The sequence below is a fragment of the Gobio gobio genome (assembly GCF_949357685.1).
Source record: "Gobio gobio genome assembly, chromosome: 2".
Classification (NCBI taxonomy): Eukaryota; Metazoa; Chordata; class Actinopteri; order Cypriniformes; family Gobionidae; genus Gobio; species Gobio gobio.
Genome location: NC_137098.1, coordinates 52,278,159 through 52,295,522, shown reverse-complemented (window position 1 = coordinate 52,295,522; position 17,364 = coordinate 52,278,159). Strand labels below are relative to the sequence as shown.

The window sequence follows — 17,364 nt, the reverse complement described above, 5'->3', positions numbered from 1 at the left end:
CTCTGGTGCCTAACTCTGCCACGGTTTGGCCGGTTGCGAATGAGAGGAATGTGCATGCATTGGCTCTGTAATCTCCAGGCTACTGAGAGGGAGTGTTTGGCACAAATGGCAGGAAAGTGAGCAGGATCATTAGAACCTCCATGCAAGGTTCCTGCATGGAAGTACCATTTAGAGTGTCTTTCTTGACCACACAGTGGTAGTCTGTGCCCTTCTTTGAGTTCTTTTGTGGTATAGCACCCTGTTACCAACATGATATGAGTTTAAGTGGCCCCCTCGTTCTCATCATATTCTCATCAGTTGTAGTGAAGCTATCCTACTCTTTAATTCTCTGTTTGCCCTCTCTTCGTTCTGATTTATGGGCATTTCATACTGAGCATCTTCCTTTTTTTCTGTGTTTTTTTTAATCTAATGATCTGATATGCTTTTTTTTCCATTGTGTGCAGGATGAAGGACACCAGCCGCAAGAACAACATGTTCGCTCAATTCCGTAAAAACGAACGGGACAAGCAGAAGCTTATAGACACTGTTGTCAAACAGCTGAAAAATCTCATCGCCACCAACCAAGCCTGAGAAAGCCAACGCATCAGCAGACGGCCCACGTCCATCAGTGTGTGTAGACTGCGCTTGCACACCTTCATTAGTTGGACATATTGTTCCTTTAACACAAAGACACTTGGACTGACGCAGACATATTAATGCACCTCTCTGAAAGGTGCACCTGCTAAACCATCCCGTGCCTGTGTGATATGGTGTCCATGTCTTCCTTTGTGACTACCTGAACACATTAAGGACACACAATCACATTTTTGTTCTTTAAAACCGTTTTATTCTCTTGTTCTTTTGTCACACTAACTTCCTGTCGCACAATTTGAATTGCCTTTTCAATAGTTCTAAAATATTATTTATCTCATTTTTGAATTTGACAACTACAGTTACACTGTAATGTGGATATAATGTTAATTGCTGCAAAGTAAAGAAGAAAAAAAATGGAACACTAACTAGGCTTAAATATTGCTGTCATAATTTGTCAAGGGATAGTCCACCCCAAAATTAAAGTTCTGTCATTATTTACTTCTTTTGTTCCAGACATGTATGTATGACTGACTGACTTCTGTGGAACACTAAAGAAGATACTTTGAGAAATGTCTCCGTATTTTTTTTTTCTTTTCTATGGGAATGAAAAACAAACTGTTTGGTTACCAACCATCTTTAAAATATTTTCTTCTGTGTTCTGCAGAAGGGTCGGAACAGCATGATGGTATGTAATAATTGACAACAGAATTTTAATTTTGGGTGAACTATCCCTTTAATATCTGTGAGAATATAAATTAATATTCTCACAGATGGGTCAAGGGTTCATTTGAGTGCTGATCATAATGAGGGATATTTTTTTGGAATCCAGTTACTGCCCTTGTTAAATATTTAATGCATAGTAATTATATACTAGACATACTCCAGCTTTAGTCTGTTACAACCAAGACGTAGATTATATTAATACCTTAAAGAATGACAGTTGTGTGGCAGCTTTTGAGACGATTAGTTCACCAGGTTGATCAGGTTAAGATTAAGATGATGTTTCTGGACTTCCAATATGCAGAATAGAGGCGTATGTCTCTTGTATTCATTGATTGCAAATAGCATTCAACGCGAGAACTGACTGAAGATGTGTAAGGTCGGGGAACCTACTATAATGTCATAGAAATAAATGATACAAGAGCAGGCTAATTTCAGCTCATTCAAGCAGTCATCTGAGTTTATGTACACTGCTGTACATTAAAACCAATATAAATGGCTTTTAGTATTTAAACAGTGTCTTGCCATAACTTTGATATTTTCCCTGATAGGAATGAGGGTGCAATATTATATATTATTTTTATTTTCAAATTGAACTGAGGGATTTTTTTTTTTTTTTTTTTTTAAGGGAGTTTTGTTTAAAGATGTATGTTTGAAGCCTGTCCCTTACAGTAGATGCAAAATCATTCAACCATAAAGGGAATTCTTCAAATTTAGGGACAGAACCAGCACCATGAGCAGTTTTCTGGATTCTGCTCTTCTTGTCTGTGCCTTGACTTTTCTTTCCATGCCAATATTTGATTCATGTGTTTTCTGCACAGCACCTGGCCTTGGACGTGTGACCAGGGAATGGATGTGCACTGGTGTGTGACAGTGAGCGTGCATGAGAACTTTCGGCCTTAGCAGACAGCTCTGATTGTAGAGAACGAGAACGAGAGAGAGAGAGAGAGAAAAAGAGAGATGCACTGTACAGATTATGTTAAACCACTAATGAATATTACAATACTAATAAATTCTGCAAATGCCAACAAATACATAATAAATTGAGATTGTGTACTTTTATTTTGCATCTGCACATCAATTGCCGCAGAATTGCAGTATGGAAACATGCAACATGGTGTGTTCCGCAAGCGGACCTTGCCTATGTATGAACGGTTTTATTTTAGTATTATTTATATACTATTATAGTAGGCTATTTATTAATATTTTCAAGCGGCTTTTATTTTTATATTTTCAGTTTTCTTTTTAGTTTAAGCTTCAGTAAATGTATGTTGTTTAATAATATTAATAGGGTTTTTTTTTTTTTATATCTGTACTTAGCTTGATATCTATTCCAGTTTTAGTAATTTTAGTATTTTAACTTATTTGTATTTTTTTATTTATTATTTTCTTATTTCAGTTCGTTGCCAAGGGAACATTTCAAATTTTTAAGTTTCTCCATCTAATATTTATATTTTATTTCATTTAAATTAATGAAAACTATTTTTAATAATTTAGTTTTAGTTAACAAAATGACGCTGGTCCAGATGTGCAGATCTGATATATGTTTTAGACTTGTTTGACTTAACAGTGACGAATCTGATAATGGACTTTTGCAATGATGCAAAACTCACTAAAGTATTTATTTTGAGTTTAGATTGTCACTCTTGACTCTTGAGTCAAATTCTTTTTTAGTATGGTGAAATATGAAAGTGGTAAAGTGGAGCGTTATGGTGGTCATTGACTCAGATTAGACCTTATATGACCTAGAACCATTTGAAGTACACGACACACGCGCAACTCTTCTCACTCATTTCCTCCCACTCTTACTCCATCTTCCGCCTTTTCATTATGGCACAAAACCTGCCTTATCCAATATTGTGCAATCACTGTCCCATCATGCAGTGAGAGAAGCCCCCTGCTACCACCATTTATGTCTGTGTGTGGAAAACGTTACTGAACTGTGACCACACCACAAACACATTTTCCTTTTCCGCTTCTTCATCCTCTGGGATGAGACACCGTGGCCCTCCGGGTCTGTTGATCCCCCACATGTTTTGATCGAGTCGGGCAAAACAAATCTTTTGGGGCTCACTTGAGCGCGACAGGCTTTTTGTTGGGGTTCAGGAACCGAGCAGTGCCAGCTTATAACCGGATGATGAGTCCTGCCTCCTACTGCCCGTCTCAGCGCTCGTCTCCCTCCCTCACGGTCCGGGACCGATTTCGGAAGTTCTGGCAGCTATGGCCCTGTTGAGCCAAATGTAAAACTGAAGATGAATTGTTTAATCTTATGACCCAAGATAAAGGACTTGCTTGAATGACTTATACTTTTGTCATATAACCCATGGTGAGGGAATTTTGTAATCCAGTCCTCTTGGAAAGCTTTCTTTAACACTTCAATAGGCTGTAATTTTATGCTAGATGTCCAGGGACAATGGTGACTTCAAGATGACTTGAAGTTACATTCACTGATTTAACCCTTTCCAGGAAAAGGACCACTCATGTATAGATAAATGAAGCAGGGACCCCATATATGTTAAACCTGAGTGTTTAATTTAAGCCGGACCTATAATAACACGCATATTGTACCAAATAAAGTACATACACTACCATTCAAAAGTTTGGGGTCAGTAAATTTTTTTTTTTTTTTTTCCAAGGACATAATATTGATTAGAGACGGTTACATATCAATGTTTCCATTAAAATATTAAGCAGCACTGTTTGGAACATTGATAATAATAACCTTTTCTACCAAGTCAGCATTGTAGAAGGATTTCTAAAGGATTATGTAGTTGTAATATTTCACAATATTATGATTTTACTGCATTTTAGATAAAATAAAAGCAGTGGGGAGCATAAGAGACTTCTTTCAAAACCCTTTTTTAAAAAGACATTACCAGCCTAAAACTTTTAATGTACGTTTTCATTATATTTATATTGCAAAGTCAGTAATTGTTGTTATTGATGATTTATGCATCATATGCTTGTTTCCTAATTTTACTTACTATTAAGCATTTTACTTTAAGTTCGGCATCGGTTAACTTTTGCACTTTTGTTTAATACATATTTAATTTTTTTTCCACAAAAATAGTTTGAGATCAAACTATAATTTTACATTAATTCACTAGTACAAAAGCTGGTGAAAGTCAAGAATTCGTTGACAAAGATCTGCTGAAAGAGCAAAGGACACATTCAGGTGTAGAAAAGAAATATAGCAAGTAAACTTATTGTCTTGCACAGCGTGATTGTCCCAACATGTGTTCGTATATTGATATGTCCTTATCCTCTCCTGACCACATGTATCCTAACAGCAGTGTGTAGTTGAATGATTTGTGTAGTTTTGAGCTTTGTGTGCATGTTAGAGAGAAGGAAGGAGATGACAGAGATGATGTGATCAAGATCAGGCTTCACATTTGCATGTTGTTTTTAGCAGAACAAAAAGATTGACTTGTGTCCTCAAATGGGCCATTATAAAGAAAAAGAAGAGGGATGATCTGACAGAAACAGATGTATCTCTTGCTTCAACAGATGTTGTGATCTCCCGGGTAGTCCTACAAAAACACATCAGGATGAAAGAGATGAATAATGTGTTTTTCAAGACATTGAGAAAATCGTTACAGATCAAGATCAAGATCTTCTTCATGCACATTTATTTAAAGAATGATTGACAATGTACAGTTAAATGATTGAAAATTAATTTAACTTAATAAATTAATGCACACCCAAGGTGAAAATATAACAAAAAAATATATATATCAATCAACTATACACTATATTGCCAAAAGTATCCAACGCTTTGCATTGCACTTGGTGATGTAAGGCTTGGATGCAGCTGCTCGGCCATGGAAACCCATTCTATGAAGCTCTACACACTGTTCTTGAGCTAATCTGAAGGCCACACAAAGTTTGGAGGTCTGTAGCTATTGGCGACTTCAGCGCACTGTGCGCCTCAGCATTCGCTGACCCCGCTCTGTGATTTTATGTGGCCTACCACTTTGTGGCTGTTGTTCCCAATTGCTTCCACTTTGTTATAATACCTCTAACAGTTGATCGTGGGATTTGTAGTAGTGAGGAAATTTCACGAATGGACTTAACTGCTCAGGTGGCAACCTATCACGGTAGAAATCACTGAGCTCCCGAGAGCGAACCATTCTTTCACAAATGTTGGTAGAAGCGTCTGCATAGGTTCTTGATTATATCTGTGGCCATGGAAGTGATTGGAACACCTGAATTCAATGATTTGAAAGGGGTGTCCCAATACTTTTGGCAATATAGTGTACTATGCGCATTTTATTATTATTTCAGGAGCTGCTTAATTCCACATTACCGATATCACTATACAATTAAATGCTGAGAGAAACATCCAGAGTTAGTGAATTAAGTTATTTTAATGCACACTTTTTTGCTTGTAATTTTCTAAGGAGTAAAAATTTCTAATTAAAGTGACCCTATTATGGTTTTTCAAATATTACCCTTTCATGCAGTGTGTAATAGCTGTTTGCAAAGTTTTAAAAATCAATGTGTGCGACAAATATAGTTATTGTCTCCTAAAAGAAAGAATCCACTCTGAACAGCTGAAGTGATAATTCCAGTCTTACATGTGGTTCCAGGGCCGGCTCTGTAAATCTGGGGGCCCTAAGCAGGATAATTTTGGGGCCCTGCCTTGCAGTGAATAATGGAGTATTGCACTGCAAACCAGCAACTGTATACAATCTAACACTTACATATTTCATCTGTATATCTTTTAACATGATTGCCTACAATTAGTTTACTGCTTATTAAAGTACACTCACTGAAACTGTAAAAGTAAAGATTATAGATTTGCAAATTTAAGGTCAATTTGTTGTAAACAAATAAATATTAATAATTTAGCATTAACAATATATAGCTAACTTACAACATTAGCCATAGTGGTATGCGGCTCGCTATGCTCTACTGAAGCAGCAGTAGAGTCACCTCCTCCAGCTGTTGAGATTACAATATAATTAATAATAAATACAGTATGCAGAGTAGATAAAACACATTAATTTTTAAATTAATATTAAAGTACAATTAGACAACATAGTGAATTGTGATTATAAAACTAAATTTTTTATTGGCAAGAGGAGAAATTAGCTATGTTGAATTTGCGCCCAAAACTATTCAAAAGAAAGGCAGTGGGAAATATTTACTTGTGTCAGCCTCCTGAAATGTTTCTCCACGACCACCAAAATATTTAAGAATGGCTCCTCCTGAGAAAGTGACATTTAGTTTTTTACAATGATGTTAAGGGTAAATTAAAAGAAATCCAATGTTAAATTATATTATTTAATTATTGGTTGATTAATTCTTACATACTGTTCATATTTTAAACCTTCACAGCATGGAGTGAGATATTTTTTACCTTTTATGATTACATACAGTAATACATTCACTGTAAAAAAAAAATCAGGTGCCCAATTGAAAATTTTCTAGTGAGCGATCACATCTAAAATTTTCAGTTGGCCAAATTTAATTTCTTGAAATTTAATTGAATTTAAATGCATCAATTCACATTAATTCAATTTGGCCAACTGAAAAATTTAGATGTGATCGCTCACTAGAAAATTTTCAATTGGGGACCTGCTTTTTTTTACAGTGTTCTTTACTAAAATTTACCACAAATCCATTTTGCTTTTAGGTGTCTTGTATCGATCATCATTCAATAATGTTTCAGAGAGGACACTGTGTTTTCTTTAGGTTTAAATGGTCTGGGCGATTTAGCTTAACAATAGCCTATATAAAATATTTCATAATAGTATATAGATTAATATTTATTAATAATCTTTAATTGCCTATTCAATTAAGACCATAAGAAAAAGCTTGTATTTAACCGCTTTATTTTAAACTTCATTTTGATTTTGACTGTCAAATGATTGCTCTTTCTCTTCCTATTACTTTCTTTCTCTCGAATGTTCTTAAACTATTTTTTTATTGTAATAAGCGTCTATTGAGATGGTTTTTTCTTTCCCAGAACTAGTGTAGGTCATGTAACGTTAACTGTTAAAAAGAAAATACATTCATAGGAGGTGGGTCTGTCTCTACGCGGTCTGTAGCCCAGAGCTGGGGCCGACGGCTGGACCATAGCGCAAGCAATGTTGATTCAGCATAATCGACGGACAGCTAATGTTATGCTGCGTTCACACCAAACGCAAATAGAGTGTCTGGCGCGAGTGATTTGATTTCAATGTTAAGTCAATGGAAAGGCGCGTTGACGCGCGTCTAGAGGTCCCGCGGCGCGGAAGGCGCTTTTCGCGCGGTGCGAATGACGCGAATTGAGCGTCTTGCGTGATAAACTGCGGCGACGCTGGCGAGTGCAATCTGTAGTTAGGGGGCCCCCTAGTGGCGGCGGGGCCCTAAGCAGCCGCTTAGTTCGCTTATAGGGAGAGCCGGCTCTGTGTGGTTCCATACCTATGTAACAATATAATACATTTGCATAATACCCGCCTATGGTTTTCATTGGCTGCCCATCGTCTACTTTGACCCGCCCTCAAACACTGTAGTTGTAGCTGTGGCTTGAAGAGTTTGGTTTGTGTTTGGTTTGCCGTTTTCAGCGCTGCAGTTTTTTTTCTTCAGAGAGCTCCTCTATTAGCAATGGGAATGTCACACTGTATATGCTTGTGTCTGTTAGATGTACAAACATTTCACGAGGCAGACCTAGAGTTTATAAACACCACTGTGGGAACTTCAGTATTAGCTTAAAAAACTCTTTAAATGTTACAACCTTGACAACAATCCAAGATGGGATGTAATGCTGTGTGATAATGAATGTCATAGCAAAGATATTGAATGCATCTAGAAAAAAAGTGTCCATGTTTCGTGTGCCAGAGCAGCAGAGGTCAGGTGAGGTCACTATCTCACTCCTGTCTCAATATCCAGAGAGAAAGACAACATAGCGTGCAGTGGAGCTTAGAATAAACATTTGCTGAGAGCAGAAAGGAAGAAAAAAAGAAATTAAACAGATAAAAGCAGTTTGTCGGAAAAAGCCGAAGAGGAAAGAACAGTGCTGGAGTGTTTGCATAGTGTCTGCCACGGCTTCATATCAGACTGATTATGGAAATATGGTGATCTGTGAACTAATCTTAGTCTGTCTCTCTCTCTTTACGCCGCAGTTTATCTATTCCCTACTAGGACAGTGATACACAATCACTTGATCAACTGATCAAAGCGGCATTTGATGTTGACAGCACTTATTTTTGCACTGGGATGGCTGAATCCCAACGCAAAAATAAGACTGATTAATAAACTAATTGTGCTTAAAAATCAACTGTGTGCCATATAAACACCTAAAACTTTATTCTGTATTCAGGGAAACTTGAGTGATTTATGAAAATCCATGGATCGGACTTTGTTTGTTCAGCACATCCCACAGATGCTCGATTGGATTGAGTTCTGGAGAATTTGGAGGCCAAGTCAACACCTCAAACTCGTTGTTGTGCTCCTCAAACCATTCCTAAACCATTTTCGCTTTGTGGCAGGGCACATTCTCCTGCTGAAAGAGGACACAGCCACTAGGGAATATCGTTTCTATGAAAGGGTGCACATGGTCTGCAACAATGCTTAGGTAGGTGGTAGGTGTCAAAGTAACATCCACATGGATGGCAGGACCCAAGGTTTCCCAGCAGAAAATTGCTCAAAGCATCACACTGCCTCTGCCGGATTGTTTTCTTCTCATAGTGCATCCTGGTGCCATGTGTTCCCCAGGTAAGCAATGCACACACACCGGGCCATCCACGTGATGTAAAAGAAAAGTTGATTCATCAGACAAGGCCACCTTCTTCCATTGCTCCGTGGTCCAGTTCTGATGCTCACGTGCCCACTGTTGCCATTTTCAGAGGTGGACAGGGTTCAGCATGGGCACCCTGACTGGTCTGTGGCTATGCAGCCCCATATGCAACAAACTGCAATGCACTGTGTATTCTGACACCTTTCTATCAGAAGCAGCATTAACTTCCTGAGCAATTTGAGCTACAGTAGCTCGTCTGTTTGATTGTGCATCAATGAGCCTTGGCCGCCCATGACCCTGTCGCCGGTTCACCACTGTTCCTTCCTTGGACCACTTTTGATAGATACTGACCCCTGCAGACCGGGAACACCCCACAAGAGCTGCAGTTTTGGAGATGCTCTGACCCAGCAATCACAATTTGGCCCTTGTCAAACTCACTCAAATCCTTACGCTTGCCCATTTTTCCTGCTTCTAACGCATCAACTTTGAGGACAAAATGTTTACTTGCTGCCTAATACACTCACCTAAAGGGATTATTAGGAACACCATACTAATACTGTGTTTGAACTGCCTTAATTCTACGTGGCATTGATTCAACAAGGTGCTGAAAGCATTCTTTAGAAATGTTGGCCCATATTGATAGGATAGCATCTTACCAGGGCACGAAGCTCCCGTTCCACCACATCCCAAAGATGCTCTATTGGGTTAAGCTCTGGTGACTGTGGGGGCCATTTTTGTACAGTGAACCCATTGTCATGTTCAAGAAACCAATTTGAAATGATTCGAGCTTTGTGACATGGTGCATTATCCTGCTGGAAGTAGCCATCAGAGGATGGGTTCATAGTGGTCATAAAGGGATGGACATGGTCAGAAACAATGCTCAGGTAGGCCGTGGCATTTAAACGATGCCCAATTGGCACTAAGGGGCCTAAAGTGTGCCAAGAAAACATCCCCCACACCATTACACCACCCCCACCAGCCTGCACAGTGGTAACAAGGCATGATGTATCCATGTTCTCATTCTGTTAACGCCAAATTCTGACTCTACCATCTGAATGTCTCAACTGAAATCGAGACTCATCAGACCAGGCAACATTTTTCCAGTCTTCAACTGTCCAATTTTGGTGGGCTCGTGCAAATTGTAGCCTCTTTTTCCTATTTGTAGTGGAGATGAGTGGTACCCGGTGGGGTCTTCTGCTGTTGTAGCCCATTCGCTTCAAGGTTGTGCGTGTTGTGGCTTCACAAAATCTTTGCTGCATACCTCGGTTGTAACGAGTGGTTATTTCAGTCAAAGTTGCTCTTCTATCAGCTTGAATCAGTCGGCCCATTCTCCTCTGACCTCTAGCATCAACAAGGCATTTTCGCCCACAAGACTGCCGCATACTGGATGTTTTTCCCTTTTCACACCATTCTTTGTAAACCCTAGAAATGGTTGTGCGTGAAAATCCCAGTAACTGAGCAGATTGTGAAATACTCAGACCGGCCCGTCTGGCACCAACAACCATGCCATGCTCAAAATTGCTTAAATCACCTTTCTTTCCCATTCTGACATTCAGTTTGGAGTTCAGGAGATTGTCTTGACCAGGACCACACCCCTAAATGCATTGAAGCAACTGCCATGTGATTGGTTGATTAGATAATTGCATTAATGAGAAATTGAACAGGTGTTCCTAATAATCCTTTAGGTGAGTGTATATCCCACTCACTAACAGGTGCCGTGATGAAGAGATAATCAGTGTTATTCACTTCACCCGTCATAATGTTATGCCTGATCGGTGTATACAACCATTAAGTTTTGGTCAGTAAGGTTTTCTTTAAAGAAATTTATACTTTTATTCTGTAAGAATGCATTAAATTGATCAAATGTAAGCACAACTGTTTACAACCAAATCAGCATATTAAAATGATTTCTGAAGGATCATATGACACTGAAGACTAAAGTGAGATGCTGAAAATTCAGCGTTGCAATCCCAGGAATAAATTAAATTATTTTAAATTGAAAACCGTTAATTTAAATTGCAACGATATTTCACAATATTACTGTTTTTACTGTATTCTTGGTCAAATAAATTAAGTCTTGGTGAGTTCTTTCAACAACATAAAAAAAATCTTTCTGACCCCAAACTTTTGAACGCTAGTGTATATAAACCTTATTTGTCATAGTTTTCAGTGCTTTATTATTCACGCAAATATGAACCCTTTAAATATTTTTAGAAGTAGAAATGACCCTAGATTGACAGACTATTTTAATTGCTTCGGTTAAAATCCTAACTTGGACAATTTGTGGATCTGATTTCTTGTACATCAACATGGAGTTTCACAGGAGACAAACCGAATGTTAGGAGGGAGAACTGACAGACAAAAGGTTGTGAGTGAAAGTGAAGTGAGAGTGTGGGAGAAGATGGAGTGATAGGGGAAGAGAGGAGAGACAGCGAGCGCACGTTCTCCTCTCCTCCAATGAAGATGGATGGCAGCCCACCCTCCCTCTCTCTGTGCTGCTGGGAGGTTATTGATGGGCTTCAGGAGTCAAAGGTTACAGAAACAAAACTCGGGCTTCCTCTGTGTGCGCTCTGTGTGTCCTCCCCTTCAGTCAAGGTGTTTGGGAGGGATTCTGGGAGGGACTGGGTTTTTAATTTGAACACTGACAGCGACACACACCCCGGTTCCTACACAGGCCTGAAGGGGCCCATCCATCATTGCTGTGAAGCACTGAGGGTGTGCGTGAGTTTGTGTGTGTGTGGGATTGGCGATTTATTGTTACATGGACATGCTAATAGCACTGGCCCCCACAAAGCCAGTGGGTAGTGGGGGTTATCATTGAACCATCCATCTCCATCCACACAGCGCTCAATCACTCCATATTTTCCTCTTAGTTAACACTGTTTGTGGTAAATCTCCATCAGTCATCAACAATATGGTCATAAATAATACTTTGTCTATTTAGAATCAACTTACTGACCAAACAATTTAATTTAAGATTATATGAGAATCAAAAGATGACACTTACTTCGGAGGCTCTAACACGTTCTGTGCTTTAGCATCTTCACATATGGCCACTTGCGCTTTTCATCATAGCATTGTCATGCCTCTGCATTTTGTTCAGTAATGCTTATTTCCTTCAAAAACATATTTTGTCATGTTTAAAGGGATAGTTCACCCAAAAATACAAATTCTGTCATCATTTACTCACCCTTGTGTCGTTCCAAACCCATAAGACTTTCGTTCATCTTCGGAACACAAATGAAAATCTTTTGAATAAAATCGGAGAGATTTCTGTCCCTCCATTGACAGCTACGCAACTGACACCTTGACATTTCAAAAAGTTAATCAAGAGATTGTAAAACTAATCCATATGAATTGAGCGGTTTAGTCCAAATTTTCTGAAGAGACACGATCGCTCAATGTGATGCACAGATTGAATTTAGGCTTTTATTCACATATAAATGTTCATCAACGCACACATCATTTGGGGTAAATGGAAGCTCAAGCATACTTGTTTGACTCGAGATAACCAATGAGGTTCAGTCTCGTATGTTACACAGCACGTTTGAGCTTCCTCAACAACCAAAGAGATTCATTCTCAAGTGTTACATAGAACGTTTGAGATTCCTCAACAACCAATGAGGTTCATTCTCGTGTAAAGCAGGTTCGTTTGAGATTCTGCTTATGTTTAAGCTCAAGCTTAAATTCAATCTGATCATCATATAAAGTGATTGTGTCTCTTTAGAAAATTTGGACTAAACCAGTCAATTCATATGGATTAGTTTTAGAATCTCTTTATGAACTTTTTGAAGCATTGCAGTGGTAGTTGCGTAGAATATCAATGGAGGGACAGAAATCTCTTAGATTTCTTTACAAATATCTTCATTTGTGTTCCGAAGATGAACGAAAGTCTTACAGGTTTGGAACGACATGAGGGTGAGTAAATGAAGACAGAATTATCATTTTGGGTGAACTTACCCTTTAACAGTTGCTTTCCTAGATAAGTGACTTTTAATAAAGCAGGGGGTAACTGAGGAACCTGTTTAGTTGTGAGTGTAATACCTAAACCACACATTATTCATTACAGCTCATACAAAAGGCCTGGCATTTTGATTCTTCCCTCTTTTAGACAAAATTGGTTAGACAAAATCGGATTGAATGACTGCTTTGGAATGTAGTTGCTGGAATTTAGGTTAGATTAGATTTGGACTCCCTTGGTTGTCAGATTCTTTTGGGTCCTGTTACTGTCCAAATGCTGATATCTCTATTTTAAACATTTGCCCTGAAATCAAAACCTCTTCTCTTATAAATAATGTGATTTAGGGTTTCAACAATGATTTTGATTCAGAGATTTCATGCCAAAGCTGAAAGGTAAAATGTCAAAATAAAGTGCTCTTTTAACTTTAAACTGTTATTTATAACAAAATTACTCAATGATCTGGTATGTGCACTACCATGTAAAAGTCTGGGGTCAGTATTTAAAAAAAAAAAAAGAAATTGGCTGCTGAATATATTCGATTTTAAAATATATTAAAATAGAAAACAGTTATTTTAAACTGTAATAAATAAAAATTACAAGAGCAGAAGAGAATTCTTCCAAAATCTTACCAACCCCAAACTTTTGAAAAGCAGTGTTTACCAAAATGACTTAAAATGTTCTTACTCTTATTTATTTATTTTTATTTGATTGTTTAGTTAACAGGGACAATGCACATTAATAAAACATTTCTGTAAATGCACCAGAATTAGCCTAAAGGCTATTTTTCATCTGTAGTCCCTGGACAGAATATTACAAGTCACCCTAAAAAATACAAATACAGGTAAAATACATAACACACTACATAAAAACCATCTCAATATAAAATAAGAAATAAGAAACAATAAATGTACAGCAAGCAGATATAAATTCAATGTTGACAGACCTGATTATTAATAAACCATTTCTTCACATGAACTCTAAATAATTGATATGTATCTAATTCTCTTATAGTTGCTGGAATAGCGTTCCATTGCTGTGCAGCTTTAACAGAGAAAGCAGACTGACTAAAATTACTCCGCCGGAGTGGTATAATGCAATCTCCTCTTAACGCACCTCTTGTGGAGCGATAAGCAGTTGTTCTGATGGTAACTAATTGGCTGAGAGGGGGAGAAGTTAAACCATAGATAATTTTATACATCAAGCACACATTGGCATATTTAATCATATTTTCCCAACTCAGCAAATTATATTTTTTCAATATTGTACAATGATGAAAATATACAGACTTCCTATCTAGAACTTTGAGTGTACGTTTATATAAAGCCTCTAATGGTTTTAGAGTCACTGAACTTGCCTGAGACCAGGTTGTTAAACAATAAATAATATGAGTAATAACCATAGAATGCATAAACATCTTAGCAGCCTCTAGTGACATACAATCTCTAGTGAGCTTAAAATTATAAAAATTGCATTTAACCTGCTTGCAGACCTTTTTTACCTGAGCTTTAAATGTAAGTTTAGAATCAATCAATACTCCAAGGTATTTATATTGCGAAACTACCTGCAACCTCACCCCAGACACAAAAACATCTGGCTCATTTCCAATTCTGTTTGACTTAGAAAAAAACATGCATACTGTTTCAGACACATTCAGTTGTAAACAATTTTCCTTTAACCATGCTGATACATTTGCCATAGAGATTGTAAGTTCATTAGAAACTTGTGACAAAGTATTACCATGTAAATAAATAACAGTTTATAGCTTAAGCAAACCATCCTTGCCACCTTTCTGCATTTCATTCCCATCGTAATTCTCCATCCCCATTGTTAATGTATCAAGGTTGTATTTTTTAAATATCATTTCAAAGCTTATATGAAGTTGAAGTTCTTATAGAGATATACAGATGTTTGCTTTCAAGAATTATACTTTCTTTGGTTCACAATATGGCCTCCCTTGGTGAAGACACAATGTTTGGAATGATTTGCCCATATAGGTCATGTTGCTGGTTCAGCATCCTTGTTGATCCTGGAACATCATTGCAGCAACATTTCTAAGCATTTCTCTCTGATATTTATTGGTATGTTAGGTGTCAGGTTTAGGGTTATGGATGTTGTTCCAGGACCATGTCCTACTTGGGTCACTTTTGTGTTGTGTGTGTGTGTGTGTGTGTGTGTGTGTGTGTGTGTGTGTGCGCGCGCATGTTTTTCTATCCTGGGGACTTCAACCTGAATGCACACTCACCGTGGAGACATAAATTGAGGTCCCCATGAGGACACAAGCTTGTGAATTATACATAATGAGTTTTTTTTTTTTTTTTGGAAAATTAAAAAAATGCAGAACGTTTTCTGTGCATTCTAAAACAAGTGCTGGTTTTTTTTTTATTTTTTATAGGGTTATGGGTAGCCTAGGTTCAGGGGTAGTGTAAGGGGATAGAATAAAAGTGTGTAGCCTACAGTGTAAAAACCATTACGTCAATGGAGAGTTCTGATGAAACATCTCATTAACATTTTTACATTATAAAGGCTTTTTTTCTAATTTTGTAAATGTAAGCAATTCATTTGGACAAACGCAAACTGGGTGCTGATAATACCGGTAGACGTAGTAGACGTACCTGCTCGGACAGAGTCGCCTCAAAGTCGTGCGTCTTCAGAAGCGGAGCCTCGCGCAAAGTTAGCAAAAAATGCCATGCACACCGCGATTACGCCATTTTCGCCGCGCGCGACTGGGCGCTCAATGCAGACGCGGCGAAACCAGGTTTGAGGCCTTGACTCTTCTTTGGAACTGTGCACTCCATATGTGTGCCCACTTCAGAGTCAGTTCAGTTACACGTAGATTTCACACAGATGTTTGCAAGGCAGGTGATTTGACAGGGAACAAAACAACATTTGTTGGGTAAATTAAGTAAAGCAAACAATGACGAAGCATGTTCAATATTTGTTCTGACATCCTGAAATTATTAAATATTACTTGTGCTGTTACACAGTTAGTAGCTGTTATTTTGTATTTATTTATTTAGGCCTATATCTTTTTGTTGTTGTTGTGGATGCCTTTATTGTACAGTTGAGATTGGGACATGATCATTTTGGCCTATAATAATTATTTTAATAATTGTCAATTAGGTTGTTACAATATAACTTTTAATAATATCTATATAAACATCACAGGCTAATTTGATTAGCATAAGCCATGAGAGGCATTTTAGTGCATTTGTTTCCGTCTTAGACATAGGCGAGCCTCACAAAAGTGAGGGGGTTTCCACGAGAACAGTCATTTCTTCCTCATCTGGTTCTTCTCTCCTCCATCTGTTTTGAGGAACAGGAATGTGTTTGTTGTTGAGTAGCAGGTCACAAATGTTCTTGGTTTCTCGAAGTGAGGAGCTGCGCCGAATTTCTGGATTTCACAACATATCTTGTCAAAGAATTGCTAATATCAGCGTGTAGGCCAATAATCATTAACAAGAAAAAGAACTTACAACTTACACCACTTTCAAGTTTAGCAGGTATTGTGGATTGTTCTCTAGTATTACACTGTCACAAAATGTGACATTTCTGATGAAATAGCTTACGGTTGGTGATCGATAGCCTTTGATTCAGACTAATGGAAGCAGCTTTCACTGAGCGATCACTGAAAAGAGAAAATTCTCATACAAGTAAATTTTTTTTTTTAACCACAGCTGCCAGGTTTTAAATTTTTTTTATTACTGTAAATTTCTCTTTCTCGTGTAACCTTTAACATACTTGCTTGTAACCACCTCATTTTACCTTGTCTTTTAACTTTCATCAGTAAATCATTGCGCCTCTACTCCTGGCATATGGACTGCTTCTCCCTTGGAAACTCTTAGAAGACGTCACCTTGAGTAAGACTTCCTGCTACACCAGAACCTAAACAGAAAATTATGCAATTCTCTGGTATTAGATTTGATCTCAGATAGGAGACCAAAAAAACTTCATGCACAGATCTCACCCTGACCCAAAATCCGATTCTGGAATCTTTTCAACATTTTACATATAAACCATTTTCCCAATTTCCATTTGAGCCTCAGGCACATCCACCACTGTGTTTAAGATTTACTCTTATTTAAGTATGTGTTAGCCAACTTCTCCCAAAGCAAACTACCAGGCCAGCTTTAAAGCCCCCATGAAATCAAAATAGGATATTCTTACTTTTTTCCTTTTTCTTTTTTTTATTTATTTATGAAATATTGCATTATATGTACCCTCATTATCTTTAATCAAAATAACTTCCCCTCCAACAGGCCTGACCTGTTGAGGCAAGGACTCCACTAGACCCCTGAAGATGTTAGTCGCAGATCCTTTAAGTCCTGTAAGTTGCGAGGTGGGGTCTCCATGAATCGGACTTGTTTGTTCAGCACATCCCACAGATGCT

The 17,364-nt window shown here is 37.9% G+C and overlaps 1 protein-coding gene across 9 annotated transcripts in view; it reads left to right on the top strand.

The window, feature by feature from the left end:
- exoc6b (exocyst complex component 6B) overlaps positions 1 to 2,354 on the top strand; it is a 107,715-nt gene extending 105,361 nt beyond the window's left edge. For 5 of the 9 annotated variants that reach the window (XM_079810765.1, XM_079810767.1, XM_079810766.1 and 2 more), the window contains one exon: positions 444 to 2,348. In XM_079810765.1, the coding sequence (XP_079666891.1) occupies positions 444 to 570 (127 nt within the window). In that variant the 3' untranslated portion in view covers positions 571 to 2,348. Of the gene's footprint in view, positions 1 to 443 lie in introns of all 9 variants that reach the window. The other 4 variants (XM_079810769.1, XM_079810764.1, XM_079810771.1 and 1 more) reach the window with 1 other exon arrangement.
- The last annotated feature ends 15,010 nt before the right edge of the window (positions 2,355 to 17,364 follow it).